Here is a 22,985-nt window from a genome sequence, read left to right as displayed (position 1 = left end):
AATAATACTATCAATATTTTATTTATATTAAATCCCACTTATTTAGCAAAAAATATTCTTTTTAAAAATAGTTTGAAACATTGCTAAAAAAATCATATTTCTTAAATTACGTATAACATACATTAAAACGAAAAAGATCATTAAATACTACTTACCATACCTCTTTGTTGAGCCTACCTTTGTTGCATGAACATGCAACCCCTATAAATAGTGTAAGACATTAGCCTTAACATAAAATAATATAATTTTACATTTTATCCAAATTAAAGATAAAAAAACTCTTGTGATAACTGTTGCATACAATAAATGGCCTCTACATTTTTATATTCCCATGTGCTTTATTTTATTCTTCTAATAATAGATAGATAGATTTAATTCAGTACTCACTGTACAAAATGTGCGATTTTTGCTTTTACGTTAGGAGTTCTTATTAATTAACTAAATCGATCGTTCTAGTTATGGCTTTTCTGTATAGTCGAAAAGAAAATGATATGTTTGAATTTTCTGACCTGTTTTATGCCACGCATTATATGTTGTTATATTAAAACTAAATTATAGGAGATATTTTTTGTGTCTCAATTTATATGAGTCATATTTTTCTAAAGATAATTATAAGATATTGTAAAGTTTTCTCATATTTCCTAAATTATATACCGATTGGTCAAACTACATGGCTGTTGAGCCTACTTATTAGTTGCATGTTCATGCAGCACCTATAAATAGTGAAACACATAAAGAGTTAGCAATCACAAGACAACAATGATGAAAATACCAAACCTTCTTCTTATGGTTATCTCCAATAACACTACATTATTCTTCATTATATTGACAATCTTCATTTCTATTATTCTTAAGAAATGGAATACTAGTGTAAGAAATTACAATAAACCATTTCCTCCAGGTCCAAAATCATGGCCTATAATTGGATGTTTTCCTCAAATCATCCTAAAAAATAAGCATGCATTAATTAATCGAATACACAAAATTATGGAGGAAATGAACACTGAAATCGCTTGCATTCGTGTTGGTAATTATCATGTTATTCCTGTAACTTCTCCTGAACTTGCTTGTGAGTTCTTGAAGAGTCAAGACTCCGTTTTCTCATCTAGGCCTATTTGTATGTCCGCGAACCTTATTAGCAATAACTATATAACTTCTATTTTCCTCCCCATTGGTGATCAATGGATGAAAATGAGAAGAATTCTTGCTTCTCATGTGCTATCACCAACAACATTTCAATGGCTGAGTTGTAAAAGGGATGAAGAGGCTGACAACCTTCATCGATTCGTTTACAATAATCAATGTATTAGTATTAATTTGAGGAGAGTCACAAGATGTTATTGTGGAAATGTAATTAGGAATATGATTTTTAGTAAGAGGTCATCATTTGGAAGTACTATAGAAGAAGAGGAGCAAGTTGATGCAGTTTTTACACTTCTTGAATATCTTCATTCTTTTGGTATATCAGATTACTTACCATGGTTAAGTTTTTTTGATTTGGATGGTCACAAGGCAATTATCAAGAAAGCATATGCTAAAGCAACAAAACATATTGATATTGAAGTTGATAAGAGGATACAAATATGGAAAGATGGCAATAAAACTTTGAAAGAAGATATTCTTGATGTTCTTATTATGCTCAAAGATACAAATGGAAATCCATTGATGAATGTTAAAGAGATTAGGGCACAAGTTCTTGTAAGTATACTTATATTCAATTATTAAATTATGATCAATTGTACTATGATTGCTTACAAATAAATATATAATGTACAGGAACTCATGTTGGCAACAGTGGATAATCCCTCAAATGCAGTTGAATGGACACTAGCAGAAATGTTGAATGAACCAAAGTTAATGCAAAAGGCCATAGAAGAACTCAACACTGTTGTTGGGATCAATAGATGGGTTCAAGAATCAGACTTGCCAAGGCTAAATTATGTCAAGACTTGTATAAAAGAGGCATTTCGACTCCATCCAATATCACCTTTTAATGTTCTTCATGTGTCTGTCTCTGATACCATTGTCGGTGAAAAGTACTTCATCCCTAAAGGGAGTATAGTGCTATTGAGTCGTTTTGGACTTGGTCGAAATTGTAGGGTTTGGGAGGAACCATTAAAGTTCAAGCCGGAGCGCCATCTCAAAATGGAAGATGGTGGTAAAGTAGTTCTCAACTTACGTTTGTTATCATTTAGTATTGGAAGACGAGGTTGTCCAGCTGTGAAGCTTGGTTCAACAATTACTACAATGTTACTTGCTAGGCTTCTTCAAGGATTTACCTGGAGTTTACCACCAATTTCACCATGCAATGATTTAATTGAGTCATCTAAGATTAATCATTTTTCTACCTTACCACTCCTTGCTCAAGCAAAACCAAGATTAGCTAAGGCTATGTATCTTTAAAATTACACATGTTTGTCAATAGAGTTTTAATTGACATAAATTTTTGTAGCTCTAAATTAAAATTTAATAGCAATAGCTTATTCACTTTATGAAAAAGTAAACATTAATCTAAGGACTTAATTTATAAGTTTAAATTCCGATTTAGACAAAAAGCTAAGTGATTTCAATCAAAATTTTCTTATAATTATTGTATCAACAAATCTTCTAACTATTTGACTGACTCACAATATAGAAAGGCTCTCCATTTTTTTTTCTATATTTATTTTGTACGTGTATACGGAGTTAGGACATACAATTTTTATGATTTTTGAAAATTAATTTATATATTTTAAAATTATGTAAAAAAAATTTATGAGTTAGAAGAATTAACATAGATATATCATAATCACAAAAATTCTTATTTGATTCTCGAGAGCGTGTGAGAGGGAAAACAATTATTATTATACGTTAATTACCCTATGTAAAAGAAAAACTTATACACAATTGATTTTTTCAGATAATTCATAAAATTAGTGACTCTTTTATTTTTGGAAAACTTACATAAATCTCACTAATTATTTAGATTATTCTAGTTTGTAATACGTATTTTATTAAATTTTGATGCATCAATATACATTCCCATACATGTATATCGAAATAAATTGAGTCAAAGTTAAATGTGATTTTTTCTAGATATAATGTATCTAAATGTATATTAATTGGATACATAACAAAAAAAATTTCTCTCTCACCACTTTACTATATATCCGAAATATATAACAAATCTCGCCCTTTCTCCCTATTTTAGTACATCTAGTAGCAAAAATACATATATCTAAGTGTTTCATCCGCAATAGATGATAGAAAACTCCAAAATAATCGTAAGATACATATATTTTAAAAAGATATATAATAATAGTAGTATATATATGATAGTGAAATATATCTAATTACGCAGTTTCTCATTTTATTTTCAATTTCTATTATGTACATGTAATGAAACATATTCACAAGAAGTATCATATCGGGTAAAACCTTCTTAACAAAGATAACTTCAACTTCAACGGATGAAAAACTACTTGTCACTCCATACTCGGATATGTTTATTGGGCTTTTGAAAAATGGGCCAATTTTTTCTGCCTACTTACTATATAGAGTGATGAACAAAGAAAGCTGTACAAATTCTTGAAAGAAATTGAAGAAGAATCAAGAATCAAGGTGCTATGAACCAGGCAGTACAGAAAAACACTCTGTACGTAGGTAATCTTTAACCCGTAAATCCTCTAATAAACTTGAAATTTGATTCAATGTTATAGAAATTGGTTACCATTGTTACAGGAGGATTAGCAGAGGAGGTGAATGAGGCAATACTACATGCTGCGTTCATACCATTTGGGGATATTAAGGATGTGAAGACCCCATTAGATCATGCCACTCAAAAGCATCGATCTTTTGGGTTTGTGACCTTCCTTGAAAGAGAAGATGCTTCCGCCGCCATGGATAATATGGATGGTGCTGAGCTTTATGGACGTGTACTTACTGTTAATTATGCTCTTCCTGAGAAGATTAAGGGTGGTGAACAGGGTTGGGCTGCTCAGCCAAGTAAGTTTCTGCTCTTTTCCCTAATTTTACCCATCTAGGGTTTTAGTCTCTGTTATTGTTTCATGAGCTTGTGTTGGGTCGGGTCGTGAGATTCTCACTTGGTATAACCTTGCAATCTGTGCATAGCCCTTTATTGTATTTCGTGAGGAGTAGACAGTATAATGTACAAGTAAAGAATACATGGACTGATAGGAGCTTTTGTGTAAATCACTTACATTTCTGTCGTTGTTAGACCGTCTTTAGTACTCATAGCTACTGTCCTAACTCGATTATTTCGTAATACTTGTTATACCTCCCAAGCCAAACCAACACTATCTCGACCTTGAACTACTAGAGGTTATAAATATTTGCCGGGGAAAGGTTATATCTTGTACCAGATTGATGATTTGGACGACATGTCCCAGATTGCGAAAGATATGAAGTAGTAGGATTGATTCTCATACCGATTAAATGAATAAATCTGTCGAATTTGTTTTTCCCAATCTATAGGCAGCTAACTCTTAGGACCAATTGCAATCTATTGAACTCCGGATTATGGACTCACCCTTCTCCGTTTGTTTCCTCTCGAGAAAGTGAAGTTTTTTATACACTAAATTCCCTTCTGATACTATAGTATTTCAATGTGATATGAAGTAAGGTGTTTAACTATCTTGATTTTGTGAATGATCTGTTATATAGGTGAAAAGAATTTCCATTTTTTTTTTCAATTACATATAATTAGTACCGTTTAAAGTAAGTTCTACCTCAACCTAGTATATCTGTAAGGCGTAAGCTACCTGTGTTCTTAAGCATGCCATGTGTCAATTTTATCAGTATGCTACGAGTGCTGTAGCTAAGTGCATGTAAAAATGCATTTGTGAACTAAACTTGCCTCTCCTTATCCCTGAATCGCGGTGCCACCCCCTTTTTTATTTTCTTCTTATATTTGCTCCTTAAGAATACTGTGTAAGCAAGAAGTAAGGAGCTAAAGATCCTTAATATTGATATGTTTCAGAGGGTATCACCTCTCACTTTACACTCTTTCCATTTTTTCTTTGGAGAAATAAAAACCAGAGGAAATAACTAAATCATTCTTGTGATGTCAAAATTTGGGAAGGATCAAAAATAATGTGTATACACTGTACAATATTTTCTGGTGGGAAACCTCCTTTACTTTCTAATTCATAAGGTGGTATTTCTTCTCAAACCATGTCTGAAGTTACTTACCATTGGAATAAGGATTAAAATCTGAATTTGAGGTAGCAAATATTTTTATAGTAGTAGTGTGCATTACGAGTTTAAGTTGAGTCAGTCTCCTAATGCGTGGGGTCTGAATCTTCATCCAAGCCATGCAGAAGTGCAAAAAAAATATAATCTGATTAATTTGATGAAAATGCTCTATCTTCTTAATATCCATGGCGTCTGATTTATCATGAACACCATAGAGAAGTGCTAAAGGAAACTATAATTTGATACTAGATTTAGACCTGTTAGAGAACTTCTAATAATATTATTGTTGTAATTGCTATTAACATATTTTTTTCACTTCTATTTTATTTAGTATTAAGATTTGAATGAACTTAAATGAAGAAGTGTATTCATATATCCATCTCCGACTTATTTGGATTGAGATATAGTTGTTATTGTACTTTGATGAAAATGCGCTATATTTTTAGGAGAATTTGGTACCCACTCAGGTCAAAGGAGCTGCTGGGTTGAAATAGTATTAGGGAAGCTTTTTTATTACCTGCCTACTATTATGCCGTCCTACATGAATTATCTAGTTGGTTTAAGACTTATCTGTATATCATGGTTGGTATCTCATTTATCGAGGCCTTTCCGTTTGCTCTTTGAGTAATTTGCTACAGTTATTCTTCCCATCTCCTGTTTGTGCAACTTAAATTCATTTGCGTAATTTGAGCCCTATGATACATGACAATTCATTATGAACAGGTTAAGTGTATTGTCATGTAGCCCCAGGGCCTATTTTCAATGACAAATATAGTACAACACGTAACAAGTCTGTTTATTCAAGGGGAGAAGGGTAGGAGAGAACCTCATCCACCCAGTTTCAGCACTAAAATAGTTAATCTCTTTGTCATCGACAATAAATAAAGTAATGGATGAATGTTACTTGTATTCTTTAGTTGGAACTTGACACGTTCTTAAATTTATATTTTCCAGCTACATCTGTTAGATTAATTCTCTTGATGTCTTTTCTCAACTATCTTTACGAGTGATCCTAAAGAAGAAAAGAGGTCATTATCGATCAGTTGTGATTTGGAGTTGATTTTGTTGGGCTAATTTATTTATTCGAACATTCAGTTTGGGCGGATGCTGACACATGGTTTGAGAGGCAACAGCAAGAAGAGGAAATGAAGCGCCTTCAAGAAGAGCAGAAGGCTGCAATGCAGGTAGCGGAAGACTTGCATAGAAAAAAGATGGCTGAGGAAAGAGAAGGTGAAAAGGATGAAGACCCTATGGCAACGGCTGAAGCTGAGGTTTTGAAACAGAATGCTACTTCCTAATCATTTTGGATGGCCGAGGAGCTTGAGGTACTCGTCATGCTTGTATAGATGAGCAAGTTGTTCCGTCCTTTTACTTGACCCCCCGTATCTTATGTTGTTAAATGGCAGTAACTGTTTTTACTCTACTAACTTCAAACTTCATGTTCGAGTTGTCAGATAACACTATTTTTACTCTTCTATGGCTCAAGTTCACTTGTGTTTCAACCTACATAAGGTTTATATAGCTTTGCTGCTTTAGAAACCTATTGATAATCATGTATGTCCAGAGTCTAGGCTTTGGACGTAAATCATCGAAAGAAAATTGTTGTACCCTAAGTTTGATTTACTGTATCGAACCTAGGGGTGCATATTGATCGATTCAGTCAGGTTTTTGGTCAATCGATTATTGACTTGTAAGTATGCTAAATCGATAGCATTTGACAAATTCGTTCACTGTAAGACATACATCGCCATTGAATAAGATTGAATTACAAAATTGGAACTACATTACTTTTATTTCCCGCAACGATTCTGTGATAATATCCAACCCTAAGATAAAATCACAATAATTATCAAGAATGCAAAAAATGAAAAAGAACAAAAACGAATATGTCATATTCTTTATAATATATTTCCTTTTGTCTTTTAAAGTAATTCATTGGCATGTGAGTGCATGTTAAAGCCAAGACAGAAGATGCGCAATTAGCTGTGGGACAATGAACATGGCTAATTCTCCTCTAATATTTTAACATTTAACTTTGACATAGTATATATTAATATACATTTATAATCTTTCAATTTTGAATTTGTTCAAATAATAAATACTTAAAATTTATATAAAGTTAAACGAATAGATAGACGTGACATAATACACATAGGAACGTGTAGGTCTGCTTATTCACCTCTATGCAAATTTAAACATCTATTTGTACACATTTAAAAGTTATAGGATATAAATATCAAAAGACACGATGATACATTAAGGTTTTTAACTTTCCAATTTCCATTCCAGCCTCTTTATACATTAAGGTTTTAGCCTTCCAAGAAATCTCCTTCGGTAAAGAGATAAAAAAACAAAAAAATCTAGCTATACTATAAAATTATTTTGTTTAAAATTCATATAATCAAACTTGTTTCGAATGCTCACACATTATTTCTATCTCACATAAAGTATTAAGTCATAATTTATACACATTTTATTTACTATTAACTAACTTACCCTATATGAGTTACGAGAGATTCTTCTATTATATTTAAACTAAAAAGAAATACTTACCATTCTATTACAATAATACTCGCGGTAGCTGTGATTTATTTAAAGCTAATTAAATTAGTCAAAGACTATGATTACTTGTTTTTAAGTTATCAAATATGAGAGTTGCACATGTCACTTGTAAATTCAAATATTATATATAAATGCATGACAGTAGTGTATCTACTGTCTACACTCTGTCTCTTTCGAATATGCCATTCAAATTCAAATCCCCTTTTTTCTCATCTATACTTCTTCCTATTCACAACTTACAAACTTTGTCTTTCTATATTTTATTAGTAGCCCCTCCACATGTGATTATGTACTTTCATATTATTAGAAGATTTGAAATTTTTAATCAAATCATAATATTTTCAATGTGTTATCATTCACATTAACAAGAAATTTCTCGTTAAATACCAATAATATATGATTTCCATCGTAATGAAATTTCATATAAGTTCATATATTAAGTGAAATATCCGTGTAATAAAATTCAAGAAAGATTTTCAAATCATAGAGTATTTATTACTTATAATTCAAATAACATTCTTTTTGTTTTAGAATTTTTGTTAATTTCTCAGATGTTAATTTAATTAATTATGGAATTAAATGAAAATATATTAAAAAATTTATTTAATTTATATCTAATTATTATAATTATTTGTAAGGTTATTGAATTCTATGTGTAATTAGGACTTATAGTCAAATTTGTATAAAAATAGATTTTCCTATTTCAAATTAAAGTAGGTTCTCTACCTTTATTTTTTTCATAATAACAAATTCACTTGTCGGTAAGAAAGTTAATATAATTTTCTCTTACCAATTGACACGTTTCTAAGGTAGTGATTGAAGTCAACAACATATTACAATCGCCTTAAATATAGGTTTTGAGTTTTTCTTAAAAAACATAAAATATTTAATTAAATTTTAATGTAAATATCGTATGTCACCTTAAATATAGATTTTGATTTTTTTAAAAAAAATATAAAATATTTAATTAAATTTTAATGTAAATAACGTATGTAGACTAAGAAAAAGAAAAGAGTAGTCTTTGTATAAAAATATATATATATATCTGTCCCAATTTTCTTTCTCACTTCAAGAACCGTTTTTTTTCCTCCTGTTTTCAGATCCATTGTTGCCATGGCAGGAGCTTCAGTGACACCAACACCATTACTGAAGGATGAGCTTGATATTGTGATACCTACAATCAGAAATCTTGATTTTTTGGAGATGTGGAGACCCTTTTTCCAGCCATATCATCTCATCATTGTTCAAGATGGTGACCCTTCAAAGACCATTAATGTCCCTGAAGGATTTGATTATGAGCTTTATAATCGTGATGATATTAACAGGATTCTTGGACCAAAAGCTTCTTGTATATCTTTTAAGGACTCTGCTTGTAGGTGCTTTGGGTATATGGTGTCTAAGAAGAAGTATATCTACACTATTGATGATGATTGCTTTGTGAGTATTAAGTCAATTTTGCATCTTTTCTGTGGTTTCTGTTGTGGGGGTTGGAAAAAATTGGATCTTGATGAGTTTTGGATGTGGGGTTACCTTATACTTTGTGATTGCTTTGTTTTGCTTTGTGGGTGTTGATAAAAATTGGATCTTGGTGTTTTATTGTAAACCTTTTTTTTGTTTGGTGCTGACTTGGGGTTTTGACCAGGGGTTTGAAAGAGTAAATAAGTGTTGAATTATGTTAACAGGTTTATGATTTGTTTGGATCTCTTCAACTATGGTAAGTTTGGGGTTTGTTTTATTTGGACTTTGGAGATCTAATTGTAGATCTGTAACTATATGGTGTTTGGAGATCCTTTGATAGCTTCAATCTCTTCTTTTGTTAAGTTGACATTGTCATGTTATAGTTCATTTTGTTTTTATGTTGTTGCATAGTTTTTAAAATAAAGGGACCAACTTTGATCTTGATGTATGTGAGCTTCATGTTTTTTGGCTTATGTTTCATAATGTTTGAACTTTGAAGCTATATGTAATGTAATTATGCTATATTACTTAATGATACACCTCCTTTTAGAATTCAATTGAGTGTTTGTATGTGATAATCTTTGTTGATTGACTTTGTCCCATGCAATGATTGAATCCTTTTTAAAATAATGCCTTCCTATCTAAGGGATGATTTACTAGTAAAAAGGGCCCATATATTTGGCTTGTGTCACACTTTTTACAAGTTTTACCAATCACTGCTTACTCCATAGATGTGCCATCTGGTTTTTGGACCTTCTATCTAGAACAAGAACAAAATTTTGAGCTGCCTTAGTATGATTTTCCGATGATCCAACGAAGTGGTTCAATTGATCATATGCATGAATCTCACTTCTAACTGTGGTTCCAATGCCTTGATCTGATAGTTTATTTCGTCTATCATTCATTTAATCATATGTTGAACTCCTGTTGCTTGCTGATATGCAGGTGGCGAAAGATCCTTCTGGCAAAGACATCAATGCTCTTGAGCAGCACATAAAGAACCTGTTATGTCCTTCCACTCCACATTTCTTTAACACTCTGTATGATCCATACAGAGAAGGGGCAGATTTCGTTCGTGGATACCCTTTCAGTATGCGTGAGGGTGCTGCCACAGCTGTTTCTCATGGGCTTTGGCTCAACATTCCCGATTACGATGCACCTACTCAACTTGTTAAGCCACGTGAGAGGAACACGAGGTATGAACTTTTCCCATAAATCAAATTTTTAGAGCTTATTGAATTAGTTGACATTTTAACATCTGTACAATTTCCAGATATGTGGATGCTGTCATGACAATTCCTAAAGGCACTTTGTTCCCCATGTGTGGAATGAATTTGGCATTCGACCGTGAGCTGATTGGACCTGCAATGTACTTTGGCCTCATGGGTGATGGTCAGCCAATTGGTCGATACGACGATATGTGGGCTGGTTGGTGCATTAAGGTAAAAATATACCTTCTTTCTGCCGTTGATGTATGAGTAAAACAGATTTTTCGTAGAACGAATGAATTCTGATGTTGACTCATCTGATTTATAGGTGATATGCGACCATTTGGGACTTGGTGTCAAGACTGGTTTACCCTACATATGGCACAGCAAAGCAAGCAACCCCTTTGTTAACCTTAAAAAGGAGTACAAAGGCATCTACTGGCAAGAAGAGATCATTCCATTTTTCCAGTCTGCAACTCTTCCAAAAGATTGCACAAGTGTTCAACAGTGCTATCTCGAGCTGTCGAAACAGGTCAAGGAGAAACTTTCCGCTATAGACCCGTATTTCACCAAGCTAGCTGATGCCATGGTGACATGGATTGAAGCCTGGGATGAGCTCAACCCTAAACCTTCCATCTCAAACGGCCCCGGAAAGTAGAGATTTCGTTGAGCTTATGGTTCTTGCCTTTTTGCAGTTTGAGTTTGAGATGAGTTGAGTTGAGCTTGGATACACTATTTATCTATTTACTTGTTGTCTAAGATTTACTTATATTGTAGACTATTATTTACTTGTTGTCTAAGATTTACTTATATTGTAGACTATTATTTAATTTTCGAATTTAATTCCAAACCTTTGAGTTCAAATATTATTTATGCTTCATGTTCTCTACTTTGTTCATCACTTTATTTGGTATTTTCTTCAAGTTGGAATGCTGTTCATACTTTTTGTGAATATTAGAATATGTAATCTACTTTTTCTACAATTGATTCATGATCCAATTTCTTTCTTTTTTTTAAAAAAAAACACTTAATATGACTAATTTATTTAGTAAAATTTACAATAATACAGTAATATAACAAATAGATAGTTATATAATATTGCAAATATTTTCATTTTCAAAGTTGATGAAGTTGTGTTTGGTTACAATTTTTGCAAATAATATTTGATTGTTTGAAATTTGAAACATGCAAACATGAAAGATAATAATTGTTTTTATAAAAAATAAAAAAATTGAGAAAATTTGCAATTGCATAAACTCTAGCCCATGGGTCTCTAATCATATCATAAATTGATACTCTAACAAGGACAAAACATAACATATGAATCAATTTAGCCCATCTACATAATATATGGAGGATCCATTTCACACAAAATCACAAACATTAGAATTTTGTTAGAATTATTTTCTCAGTCCATGATACATCGCTATTTCTTAATCCTTGCGTTCAGGGATAATGAGTCGATTGGCTCTTAGAGTATAGCCTCTCTCGGGTTAGCGATAAGAGTACACCAGCCCGTGTGATAGCGGGCGAACTAAGGATTTTGTGCTTGCAAGGAAGCGTGCAAGTGGGTGAACGCATCACCAGCCAAGCTAGTCACTTGGAACATAGAGGTATTCAATCCCCGAGCTTCTGGGCCTTGAGAACCGACTTCGGCCTCACGCAGGTAGAGTTCGGTATTCCTTTGTCGATGTGAGTAAAATTATGTGAACTTCATGTTGATTGATTAATATTTTAAGATATATTTATACTACTTTCTATATCGAAACATGAGAAATAAAATAAATATTTGGGTTTTTCTTTTAAACACTTGTGCTCAAAACCCTAAATTATTTTTTTCTCTCCTGACCTCTCTCACTCCTCTCAACCCCTACCGGCTCTGCAGGTCACTCCACCTCGAGCAACAGCAACAGAGCAGACCGGCAGCAGCAGCAGAGCGCGTCTGGCAGCTGCAATCTCCGGCAACTGAGGGAGTATATATCTGGTGGTTCGGGCTTAACTCAAAGGTATGTTTTTTTTTTGCTTTGTACCTCTGATGTTTTATGTGTTCATATTATCTCGTTTTTCCTGAAGATTATTTCTCCTGCAGTTGCAGTATTGGTGAGGGAGGTATTGCTCTTGCTGAGGCCGTGCAATCAGGGAGGTTCAGCACCTGGTATTGCCGGAAAGGTTTGTATTAAAATAGGATATCATGTCCCATGAGAATATTGCTTTACTCTTATAGCCTGATGCTTCTATAATTAGAGTCTCATTTAACTATCAACTATTACCAAGTTCAATCAATTATTCAGTGGGTATCATCGGGTTTCAGATGAAAATTATTTACTGTTTAATGTATGTTTGTATGCACTGCTTGTGAAGCAAGAATTGGAAAAAAAAAGGCTTAAGGAACAAATAGACTAGCATTTGTTTTCTTGAGCTTTCCTCAACACCCTTTTAGCTTTACTGTATTTCTATGTCCAATTCTTCACTTCAATGAACACATATCTCTAATCTTGATTTTGTGGTTTTGGGAATTTCATTTCGAGTAAAGATTGTGTCTTTTGGTTTTCTTTTCTTTCCATTGAGTTTTTTATGACCAAGATCTTTTTTTGGAGTTGTGTTTTGGTTTTTACTATGTGGAGTTTCTAATAATAATGTTTTTACAAGGTTATGATTTTTGTTTTTGAGTGGCTTGGTTGTTACCTTCAGTTAAACTCTTTGTTTTGATGGATCAAACTCCTCACAATTTTTTCTTTCTGAATCTCTAATTAACACAAACTCTTATCGGCTGAACAATTTTTCTAGCGATAAGTTTGATTTTTGGTAATTACTTTGTGAATTTGTTTACTCATCCTTGTCTCTATTGTTGATTTGATTTCTTCTCATACTGGTGTTGTTGCTTGTGGTTGTAGGTTAATAAAGCAGTTTAAGAATGATAGCAGCTATTTCATGGGTTCCCAAAGGGGTTGCAAAGTCTGTACCAGCTGAGGCTGATCCACCTTCAAAGGAGGAAATTGAACAGATTTTGAAGAGTGGTCTTCTTGATAAAGGGTACGTGTTAATTTTTTCATTATGTTTTTCCCCAATATCCGTAAGTGGTGAGAACCCTAGTTGAGGAGCCTAGAATGTAGGCAGAACTTATCATTACCTCGTGAAGGTAGAGAGGGTGTTACTGAATAATGCATAATTGTTAGTACCAATTAAATCAGTTAGGCTAAATATCAACCTGTTTCAATGAGTTTGAGTGAGCATTATCAAAATGAATTAACCGCCCAGGTGGTGTTTTGCATGTTATTTGATTTGGCAACACTGATGCTTTTCTCATATCATACAATTCACAGAGAAAAGCTTTTTGATGTGGGTAACACTCTGTTTGGATAGTGGTTATGTATTGTTTTATAATGTGTTAGTGTTGTATTGCTTAAATGAATACTTTGGATAGATTGTATTGTTTACATAACATCACACATCAATGATTTGGAAGATAAACCTACAAGAAAAGTAGGATACAAGATAGAGCAAACAACTACCGCATATTCTGTGTAATTCCGCAAAGTGGGGGTACGGGGAGGTAGATTGTAGGCAGGTGTGTCCTTTAGCTCAAAGGTAGAATGGTTGTTTCCGGTAGACCTTCGATTCAAGATACAAACAGTCCAGAAAAAGTAGTAGTAGAAATAACGGAAACAACAGAGAGTAATAAAACAACATATAGTAGGGAAGAACATAAAATAAGGTTATTAAATAATGAGCAGTGATATAATGAGAAGAACAAATTAACTTAACTACTTGATCACACCAAATCGGTCATTAAACGTAATGGTACTTTTCGTCGTTATCTAACGGTAGATTTAGTGGTACAATTTAATAAATTTAAGTAACAATAAGTACAAATATTGTATTTAGACTAACATTATAATATAATACAACGGGTAACAACCATCCAAACGATGTGTAAATGTAATTAACATTGACTGATTGAAAACCTATATTTCTTGGAATAATGGAATTAAACTTGATACTTACTTTCTGTGTAATCTTTACTTTGCGCTACTCTTGAAAGTCATGTTTCTTTACTCCCCTTCCAGTGAAGATAGTGATGATGAGGAAGCTGAAGAAGATATGAATGTTGATGAATCCAAGAAAAATGAGGATGATGAAGTTGCTATTGCATTAGCTGCTGCTGATGCACTTGGAAAGGCTACACAAGTTTCTTCTGCAGGAACTGATGACATAATAGATGGTTTAAAGGAACTGGACATGGATAACTATGATGAAGAGGAGGAGGGTAAACTTAATGCATTGACTCATATATTGATTTGGGTTGAACATAGTTTTTTTTATAATTCTAATGTACTGGCGGTATTTTTATATTCAACTCTTTTTGATAAGATAAATACTTTTTTTATTGATTTTTCCAAGCCTAGTTTATATCAATTTTTATTTGAAAAACTGTTCCTAACTTTTCTCTCTTTTTGCATGATGTTTTTACGATGTCAGGAATTGAGCTTTTTGGTTCAGGACTCAAAGACTTGTACTACGCAAGTAATGACATGGACCCATATCTCAAGGATAAGGTTGTACTACGATCAATTTGTTGTTTCATCATGTTTTATCCGTTCAAGTATTACTAACTCAGAAAATTGTTCTTGCAGGACAATGACTCTGAAGAAGATGATGACATGGTAATAAGACCTGATGATTCTGTTATAGTTTGTGCAAGCAATGAGGATGATGTCAGTCATCTCGAGGCAAGTAGAACTTACTTCACGACTCAACGGCTTGATAATACTTCCATCTGTATGGTCCAGTTAGTTTCATTTTGACTGCCCTTTGATTTGTGACTTTGATCCGTGCCAACAGATTATGATTTTGGAAGATCTATCAGATGGTGAAACAAACATGTATGTTCACCATGCTCTTATTTTACCTGCATTTCCTCTCTGCACAGCTTGGCTTGATTGCCCTATTAAAGGCGGGGAGAGAGGTATGGTTCTGCTTGAAGTTGAGCTTTATGCTGCTGAAGTATTTCTCTTACTGGTTTTGAACATATGTTACCTTTGAAAGCAACTTTTCATTTACTCGTGTTAATAAATGAATTGTGCGGTGATAGGTAACTTCATAGCTGTGGGCTCAATGGAACCAGCAATTGAAATTTGGGACATTGACATAGTAAGTGACTCTATACTGATGTTTATGAATTCGTGAGTCACTACTGATCGTATTTCACTGTCCTCTTTCTCTGTAGATAGATGAGGTGCAACCATCTGTTATTTTAGGTGGCATCGCTGATATAAAGAGAAAGGGAAAAAAGGTAATTTAAGCAATTTGACCTTTCTATTCTTTGATCCAATTTTTGATTGGATGCTCTTGTATGCTAGGTCAGCTTCTGCAGCTGAAATTATTTCTAGATGTTAAAGCCTAAAGATAGAAATTATGTCAATGATTTTCATAGGTCATTCTCCATATCACTGTGAACTAGTTTCGGGAGACTTATATTTGGAATAAAGTAGTAGGCTACTGCAAATTTATAGAATCAACTAAAAAGATGAAAAAATAGTAGGCTATGATATTTTACAATTGAAGATAGTCAGTGTGCTCAGGTTTATGTTTCTCCTAGTGCCGATTGTCCTTTTTACTTTTTACATGTGCGACATGCCAGATCTTCAATAATAGGTTTGTACTTTGTTGCTTTATATTCTGGAGTAGGAACTATCTGCATTAGTTATCTTACAGACTCTAATTAATGGCCATTTGAGCAACCTGAGGTGGTGTACCCTACAAGGAGCTATAGCCTATAGGTTTGTACCAACAAGTCAAGTAGCTATCTTAACGGGTTTGGACTTCTGGTCAACTGGCATGTTCTTGTTTAACTTACTCTCCATCCCGCTACTCTATTTTCTGCAACATGCTGTACATGGCAGGCATATTGTGACTATCAGTGTTCATAATCTCAGTACCTTCTTTTAATAAGAGCACCACAATCATCAGCTTTTATGTGAACCTCCCTCATTTGTCCTTGTTGGCTTTGGCAATGCTCTTTTTGTGTGACAGATGGACACGAGGTAGGAAGACAGACAGAGAGACTTATAGTAGTTTCTGCATTTGGAATTAAATTGTCATATTATTTGGTTTGAAGAGAAATTTGCTCTAAACCACTATTTTGTTAGTCCGTCATGGCAGCAGAAAAGTGGGAATGCCAGTATATGATAATTGTCTGAGAAAACTTACTTTTATGCTCCATTTACCTACTACGCAAATTTTCTTGCAGAAATCTATCAAATACAAAAAGGATAGCCACAAGGATGCAGTACTTGGTCTTTCTTGGAACAAGGAATATAGGTATGGTAATTTGTTTGATGAATGTTTGATGTTTGCTAGTGCATCTCTTTGAGGCTTAGTCAAACTTCAGATCGTCTTATTCAACATTCTATGCAGGAATATACTTGCTAGTGCTAGTGCTGATCATACCGTCAAGGTTTGGGATGTGACTACCGAAGCCTGTAATCTCACTATGAATGACCATACTGACAAGGTAGAATTTTGAAAATTTAGCAGTTCTAAAAACATCTCAGCGTGTTGTATCAGAACCCCCAGTAACCTAAATAAAGTTAAAATATCTCATCTTTGCTAGAGTTTGGAATATGACTGATGAAAGTTGAATTACGTATAGAACATTAGACTAACTTGCTTACAAATTATTGAAAGAAGTAGATTCATTGCCTTGCTATGTTTGACAGGTTCAAGCAGTTGCATGGAATCCATTTGCTCCACAGATTCTTCTGAGCGGATCATTCGATCATACAGTTTGCTTGGTGATAGAACACTTCTTCTTTTTACTTTTTTGCCCCGTTTGTTCTTGAAAGTTAGGATTGTGGATTAGTTTCTTACTTTAAGATGCTAATTAATGTTTCAACATTTCTTGCAGAAGGATGGGAGGAAACCCTCTCACAGTGGATTTAAGTTTTCAGTTGGTGCTGATGTTGAAAGCTTGGCTTGGGATCCGCATTCAGAGCATTCATTTGTGGTCAGTGCTCGCATCATGTTTGTTATTAATGCAATCTGTGTTGAGGCTTTATTTGCTTTGGTGTGCTACAGGATAGATTCTGATATGGGATTCATAGTGGAGAGATTGTTAACGATTCTTGGCATTAGTATGAGAACTGAGAATGGGATTGGGGGTGGAATGATATTGAAATTAAGTTTGATAATTAGTTTACTTTTCCCCGTGCATATTAGTTTTATATTTTTTGCTTGTTGAACTGTTTGACATATATTATTTATTTAATACAGAAAATTGGAAGTATTTACCAGCTCCGAGTCTTTATGGACTTAAATGAAAATAAACACTGGATAAATTCAAAACGTCGCATAATTATGTTCCCCTTGGCTCAATCACTAAATTTCTGTACCTAAGCCTTTTTGGGAAGGATGAATAAATTCATTTTAAAGTCAGGTCAGGAATCTCATTCTTGATGTATATTAGATATTAAGAAATTGCTAACCAAATCAGGTTCCTTAAAACTTTCAGGTCAGCTTGGAGAACGGTACCGTCACTAGTTTTGATATCCGTGCTGCTAGTTCTGCTTCGACTTCTGAGACAAAGCCAAGTTTCACCATCCATGCTCATGATAAAGCAGCGTCCTCGTTGTGCTTCAATCCTCTAGTCCCAAATGTAAGAGGGACTTTTTTTTTTTTTGGCTTTACCCTTATTTAATGTTTCCTTTTCACTCACTTTGCTCGTGTAATGTTGGGCAGCTTCTTGCAACTGGCTCCACGGACAAGATGGTACGCTCTATCTGTCTCTGCTGCTTATTACCTAGTTTTATATATTCCATGGGATGAGAGCTATTTTGGTTATTAATTTGATAAATGTGCTGCAGGTTAAATTATGGGATTTGACCAACAATCAACCTTCTTGTATTGCATCTAGGAATCCGAAAGCTGTATGTGATTTTCAAATGATTTGTGGTTCTTAAAAATTCAAGTTTGAGGCTTATATTTCCTCAAACCTGATATAAAAAAGGTTTTAGATGGTTGCTTAGACTCTTTTGTTTTATATTATTATTAGGGAGCCGTCTTCACTGTATCCTTCTCAGACGATTGCCCCTTTTTTCTTGCTATTGGTGGCTCTAAAGGGAAGTTGCAGGTGCGTTCTGTTCCTTTTGAAACTTTTGGTTAGTCCTGGTAAATCCCCCCAGACCTCCTATCCTTTGGAAGAAGGTCCTCAGTAACACAACGTAAAAGAGCTATTGGTTCTAATAAGCAATCTCTAGTAATTAATCAACAATTGAAGTTTCTGTGCTTTTGAACTGAGAACTGTCTTTGCTTATCGTTTCCAGCTATGGGATATTTCTTCTGAAGATGCCGTGTTGAAGAAATATGGCAAATACGTTGCACAGAAAAAGCAGTCGCCCAAATCATAATGCAAATGTATTCATGGAGATATTGGTTATGAGTTCTAAAAGTGAAAATATTGCCTCCCCATTATTTACACATGAGCATGGAAAATTTTGCTGTTGCTGCACATTGCCTGGAACAAAGTGAAAGAGGAAAGTGAAGAGTTTGGTCGAATCAAGGTAGCTGTGTTTTTTTTTTCTTTGGGACATAACCAACACGAGTTCATTGAATGTATCGTAATGGAGATTAGGTAGAGTTATCTTGTACTTGTGTTGGTTGAAGGTATTAGATTTTCGATGATATATTAGTTGACGTCTAGCTAGCTGTTTGAACACACCATTATCTAGAAAAAGAAAATGCATTTGAGATGTTGGTTGATTTTTTATTTGTTTATATTAGTCCGTTGAGGATAAAATATGAAAGTAAGACAATCTTGTTCTATTTTTACATGGTTCCTTTTAGAGCCAAATATAAGGTAAATGCATTTTAAATATTGTTAATTTTCATAGCATAGCTGTTTGTGAAAATTATAAAGATTTCAAGTTATCACGCAAGTGACTGATTATACTATGCAATTTTTGAAAATTGATAAAATAATTTTTGATAATATTATCACATATATTTATACAAAAAGCAAGCATTCTCATTGAGATTTTCAGTCATAAGAAAGAAAATTGATTAATAGATGGAATCATATATACACAGAAGAATTAACGAAGAAAAAATCTAATGTTAGAATTGTGATTAACAAGAACAAAAATAAAGCACTGGGTAGAACTACTTGTATAAGGGTCTCTCTAATGTTTCAATATTTGACACTCTCTTGATTAACTTCAATAGTTCATTAGATCAATTGATGGTAACCAGACCTTAGATCAATTTTAGAGAAAACTGATGCACCCTGCAATTGGTAAAAAAGATCATTTATTTGCGGCAATAGGTACATGTTTCAAATGACGACCTTATTCAATTGCTGGTAATATGTACACTTCCTCATACTACCATCCTTCTTCTTAACAAACAAAATTGGGGCACCCTACGGGGAAACTCTAGGACAAGTAAATCTCCATTTTGTCGATTTTCATGTGCTATAGTTCGTCATCTTTTATGGTGATCCAGAATTTCGATTTTAGTATTGCCCAAATATTTTGTGGACGTCCGTTTAGACGTTAGCTATGGAGTCAGTTGGCCCTGACGGTCAAAACGGCCCATTTTCAATGTCAAACGAGCCTCGGAGTAGGTACACCCTAACTTTGCCAATTTTTTGTGTTATAGTTTGCAATCTGTTTGGTGATTCGGAATTTCGACGTCAATTTTTGCTCAAATTTTTGGTGGATGTCTATTAAGACGTTAGTTATGGAGCCAGTTGACCTTAACAGCTAAAAATGATCCATTTTTAAAGTCAAACGAGTCTCGGAGAAGCTAAAGATTATTATTCATTTTGGACCACAAGTTTTAAAAGTCTTCTTTTCTTTCTTAAACTTCGTACCGAGTCAAACCATCTCACATAAAATGAAACGGAAGAAGTACTATGTTGATGTAAAAGCCTCTCTTTAACTAGGTTAATTGAAGTCTTAAGGTCCTGATCAACTTAGAATGTTGCATTATCGACAAATGTACATGTCCATGTATAACACTATATCTCCATTTTTCTCTTGTATATCATGTATCTATCTATGAAGAATATGTGCAATATGAAAAAATATAAGAAATATGTAAATTATGAAAAATATAAACGTTATAAAAAAATAAAACTGGCCCATGCAGGTCTCGAACCTGCGACCTTCGCGTTATTAGCACGACGCTCTAACCAACTGAGCTAATGGGCCACTCATACTGTAATTAGTCATTATTATTCCAGTCTTATTATTCACTGGTTTAGATATTCTTATTAATTTATAGTTGCTCCACTTTTTGTCACTCACTTTTATCAAACAAAGTTATTTCGGTATTAATTATTTCTAAATAAGTTATTCTATTATGTATGTATATATAAGATAACATTGTTATCACTATGACAAATAGTGAGATAAATAATTCAAGATTATTTAATATATACTTCCAACTAAACGTAAGATAAATTAATCATACATTTTATATTTAAAGTATTATATCTTATATTTTACATCAAATATCTCTTTAATGTATTACGGATTCAATAAAGTGCTAATTTCCCTTTATTTCATTACCCAAGAACGTTTTAAATTTGTACACAAAAATTAAAGATGATACTCCTTTCGTTTTCTTTTAGTTGTCATGATTTCTTTTTTAAGAGCCAAACTATAAGAACTTTAACGAATATTTTACAATATATTTTTTCTCCATATTGATATACAAAAATTGTAGTTTGTAGTACTTTTTATATTATTTTTTATGAATATCTAAATTTTTTAATTTAAAATATCAAATTAATATAATTTAATTTAACTTTAAAAATTAAATTAAATTAACTTTCGAAAAGCGTAATGTGATAAGTGTGTATATATGTTGCATCAAGTCCGACAGCTTAACGCATTTAATTAAAGTGCATTGTTATAATCAAGCATTGCATTTGTCCCCAATTAGTTAAACATTAAACAAAGGTGTGTTGTCGACTTAAAATTCACTGAAAAAGATAGCTCATCTACTATTTCCGTCGTTCATATTTATTTGTTTATATTTAACGTGTGTTAATATAATAAATTTTAAAAAAAATTGAAATATATTATTAAATTTGATGATAGACTTATTTATATTATCTATTTAAAATTTGATTCATTTATGAGATCATCATTTCATAAAAGAATTCATCCATACTATTATTTTTTAACTGAATAAATCATCTAAATATTGAGAAATAAATAATATATTAAAGGTAAAATAAATATAAAATGGTAAATTTATTTGAATCGATTTTGACTAGTCTAAAGACGTTACTCTATTTTAACAACTTTAGTACTTGATAAATTTATTTGAATTGATTCTATTTAATCTACTGTGTCCTTTGAACTAGCAATTTTGATCAGTACAAGATTAGACGTGTGGTTAATGTACCATGCTAAACTGACAGGTCAGTTACATATTAACGTATTCAATTCGTAGAAAAATTATATTATGTATATCGAAAATAATATTATATATATATATATATGTTAAAAACAATCTTCTAAAGATATATATAACTATCAGCAAAATTTCTGACTAAATAAGATATATAGTTCAATCGACTCATGATGGTTGGATGTCGATTACGAATACTAAGAATTTTTGGCAATATATCATGTTTGAAATTGTTTGTGTTTGGGTTTGGATAGATGACGTTGTTATTTGAGAGAAAGAATAGCCTTCAAAAATAAGTTAGAAAAAATATTTTTACTTTATATATATATATATATATATATATATATATATATTATGTTTAGTGTCAAAACTAAATATATTATTTATTTTGGAACGGAAAAAATAATTTTAATATGTATATGAAAGTAGAAATAACATTTACAGATATTATAATTAAAGCTTATAATGATGGCTGTAGATGTGCGTCTGTTATAAAGAGATTAATTACTTTGTTAAGGACAATTGTTGTCATTAATGGTTAAGAAAACCATGCTTGTACTACAAAAACGTGTCGATATTTTGTTTGCTTAATTTCCTACTTTGAGTTTTCATATGTTGTTCACTTAAACTTTTTTTTTTTTAAAAAATAAATTGGTAACTACTAGTAGTAAATACACTTTTTGAAAAAAAAATAATAATATTAGATTTGGAACGTAACTCACGCGCTTAAGTTTTATAAGGAGTTTATCTATATTAATATGATATTTTTGTTATTGTTTAGGATACCGCATCACGTTATGTGCTTAGCATCTGGTGTGTAGACTTAATATTGACTGACATATATCATGTTTTAATATCATGTAAAATTAGATTTTGTGTATAATATAATAAATACGTAAAAATAAAAATAACATGTATTTAATTTTGGTGTCCCAAAAGTTGGAATTCATTAAAATTTTGTGAAGATATTTTACCTAAAGATGTTAACCGTTAGCTTTCAATTAATTTGACTAATCTAAAGAAATTACTCTATTTTAACAACTTTAGTACTATTTGAATTGATCCTATTTAATCAACTGCATGTGTGCTTTGAACTAGCAGTTTTGAGTACAACATTTTTTTTATTACTATGACACTAAATAAGAC

General features: G+C 32.6%; 4 protein-coding genes and 1 non-coding gene across 5 annotated transcripts; 4 read left to right on the top strand and 1 right to left on the bottom strand.

Annotated features, from left to right (window-relative positions):
• The first annotated feature begins 884 nt into the window (after positions 1–884).
• LOC101244179 (tryptophan N-monooxygenase CYP79A68-like) lies at positions 885–2,443 on the top strand. Its single transcript, XM_004237177.3, has 2 exons — positions 885–1,698; positions 1,777–2,443. The coding sequence occupies exons 1-2, from the start codon at positions 988–990 to the stop codon at positions 2,401–2,403; spliced, it is 1,338 nt and encodes a 445-aa protein (XP_004237225.2). The 5' UTR covers positions 885–987; the 3' UTR covers positions 2,404–2,443.
• A 1,046-nt stretch (positions 2,444–3,489) lies between these two features.
• Positions 3,490–6,704, top strand: LOC101253075 (uncharacterized). The gene is made up of 3 exons (XM_004237011.5): positions 3,490–3,642; positions 3,721–3,984; positions 6,289–6,704. The coding sequence occupies exons 1-3, from the start codon at positions 3,606–3,608 to the stop codon at positions 6,489–6,491; spliced, it is 504 nt and encodes a 167-aa protein (XP_004237059.1). The 5' UTR covers positions 3,490–3,605; the 3' UTR covers positions 6,492–6,704.
• Positions 6,705–8,766: 2,062 nt separating this feature from the next.
• On the top strand, positions 8,767–11,290 carry LOC101253371 (alpha-1,4-glucan-protein synthase [UDP-forming] 2). The gene is made up of 4 exons (NM_001320088.1): positions 8,767–9,192; positions 10,159–10,409; positions 10,487–10,655; positions 10,750–11,290. The coding sequence occupies exons 1-4, from the start codon at positions 8,869–8,871 to the stop codon at positions 11,077–11,079; spliced, it is 1,074 nt and encodes a 357-aa protein (NP_001307017.1). The 5' UTR covers positions 8,767–8,868; the 3' UTR covers positions 11,080–11,290.
• A 902-nt stretch (positions 11,291–12,192) lies between these two features.
• On the top strand, positions 12,193–19,293 carry LOC101253680 (uncharacterized WD repeat-containing protein C17D11.16). The gene is made up of 18 exons (XM_004237012.5): positions 12,193–12,427; positions 12,511–12,590; positions 13,316–13,454; positions 14,489–14,688; positions 14,901–14,977; positions 15,056–15,151; positions 15,264–15,387; positions 15,514–15,572; positions 15,649–15,714; positions 16,672–16,742; positions 16,839–16,935; positions 17,141–17,215; positions 17,329–17,427; positions 17,932–18,075; positions 18,159–18,188; positions 18,284–18,346; positions 18,472–18,549; positions 18,743–19,293. The coding sequence occupies exons 3-18, from the start codon at positions 13,336–13,338 to the stop codon at positions 18,824–18,826; spliced, it is 1,482 nt and encodes a 493-aa protein (XP_004237060.1). The 5' UTR covers positions 12,193–12,427; positions 12,511–12,590; positions 13,316–13,335; the 3' UTR covers positions 18,827–19,293.
• Positions 19,294–20,555: 1,262 nt separating this feature from the next.
• TRNAI-AAU (transfer RNA isoleucine (anticodon AAU)) lies at positions 20,556–20,629 on the bottom strand. Its single transcript has one exon. It is a non-coding gene; the product is annotated as a tRNA-Ile (tRNA).
• Between the last annotated feature and the right edge of the window lie 2,356 nt (positions 20,630–22,985).

This window comes from Solanum lycopersicum, chromosome 4 (assembly GCF_036512215.1).
Source record: "Solanum lycopersicum chromosome 4, SLM_r2.1".
Lineage (NCBI taxonomy): Eukaryota > Viridiplantae > Streptophyta > Magnoliopsida > Solanales > Solanaceae > Solanum > Solanum lycopersicum.
This window is presented reverse-complemented; position numbering and strand designations above follow the sequence as displayed.

Bases quoted from the DNA above. Each gene is read 5' to 3' on its own strand.
- LOC101253075 (XM_004237011.5), top strand. From the start codon at position 3,606: ATGAACCAGGCAGTACAGAAAAACACTCTGTACGTAG. The intron at 3,643-3,720 runs GTAATCTTTAAC...CCATTGTTACAG, and splicing joins GAAAAACACTCTGTACGTAG to GAGGATTAGCAGAGGAGGTG. The intron at 3,985-6,288 runs GTAAGTTTCTGC...TCGAACATTCAG, and splicing joins GGGTTGGGCTGCTCAGCCAA to TTTGGGCGGATGCTGACACA.
- LOC101253371 (NM_001320088.1), top strand. From the start codon at position 8,869: ATGGCAGGAGCTTCAGTGACACCAACACCATTACTGAAGGATGAGCTT. The intron at 9,193-10,158 runs GTGAGTATTAAG...GCTGATATGCAG, and splicing joins CTATTGATGATGATTGCTTT to GTGGCGAAAGATCCTTCTGG. The intron at 10,410-10,486 runs GTATGAACTTTT...TACAATTTCCAG, and splicing joins CCACGTGAGAGGAACACGAG to ATATGTGGATGCTGTCATGA.
- LOC101253680 (XM_004237012.5), top strand. From the start codon at position 13,336: ATGATAGCAGCTATTTCATGGGTTCCCAAAGGGGTTGCAAAGTCTGTA. The intron at 13,455-14,488 runs GTACGTGTTAAT...CTCCCCTTCCAG, and splicing joins AGTGGTCTTCTTGATAAAGG to TGAAGATAGTGATGATGAGG. The intron at 17,428-17,931 runs GTCAGTGCTCGC...TAAAACTTTCAG, and splicing joins ATTCAGAGCATTCATTTGTG to GTCAGCTTGGAGAACGGTAC.
- LOC101244179 (XM_004237177.3), top strand. From the start codon at position 988: ATGGAGGAAATGAACACTGAAATCGCTTGCATTCGTGTTGGTAATTAT. The intron at 1,699-1,776 runs GTAAGTATACTT...TATAATGTACAG, and splicing joins AGATTAGGGCACAAGTTCTT to GAACTCATGTTGGCAACAGT.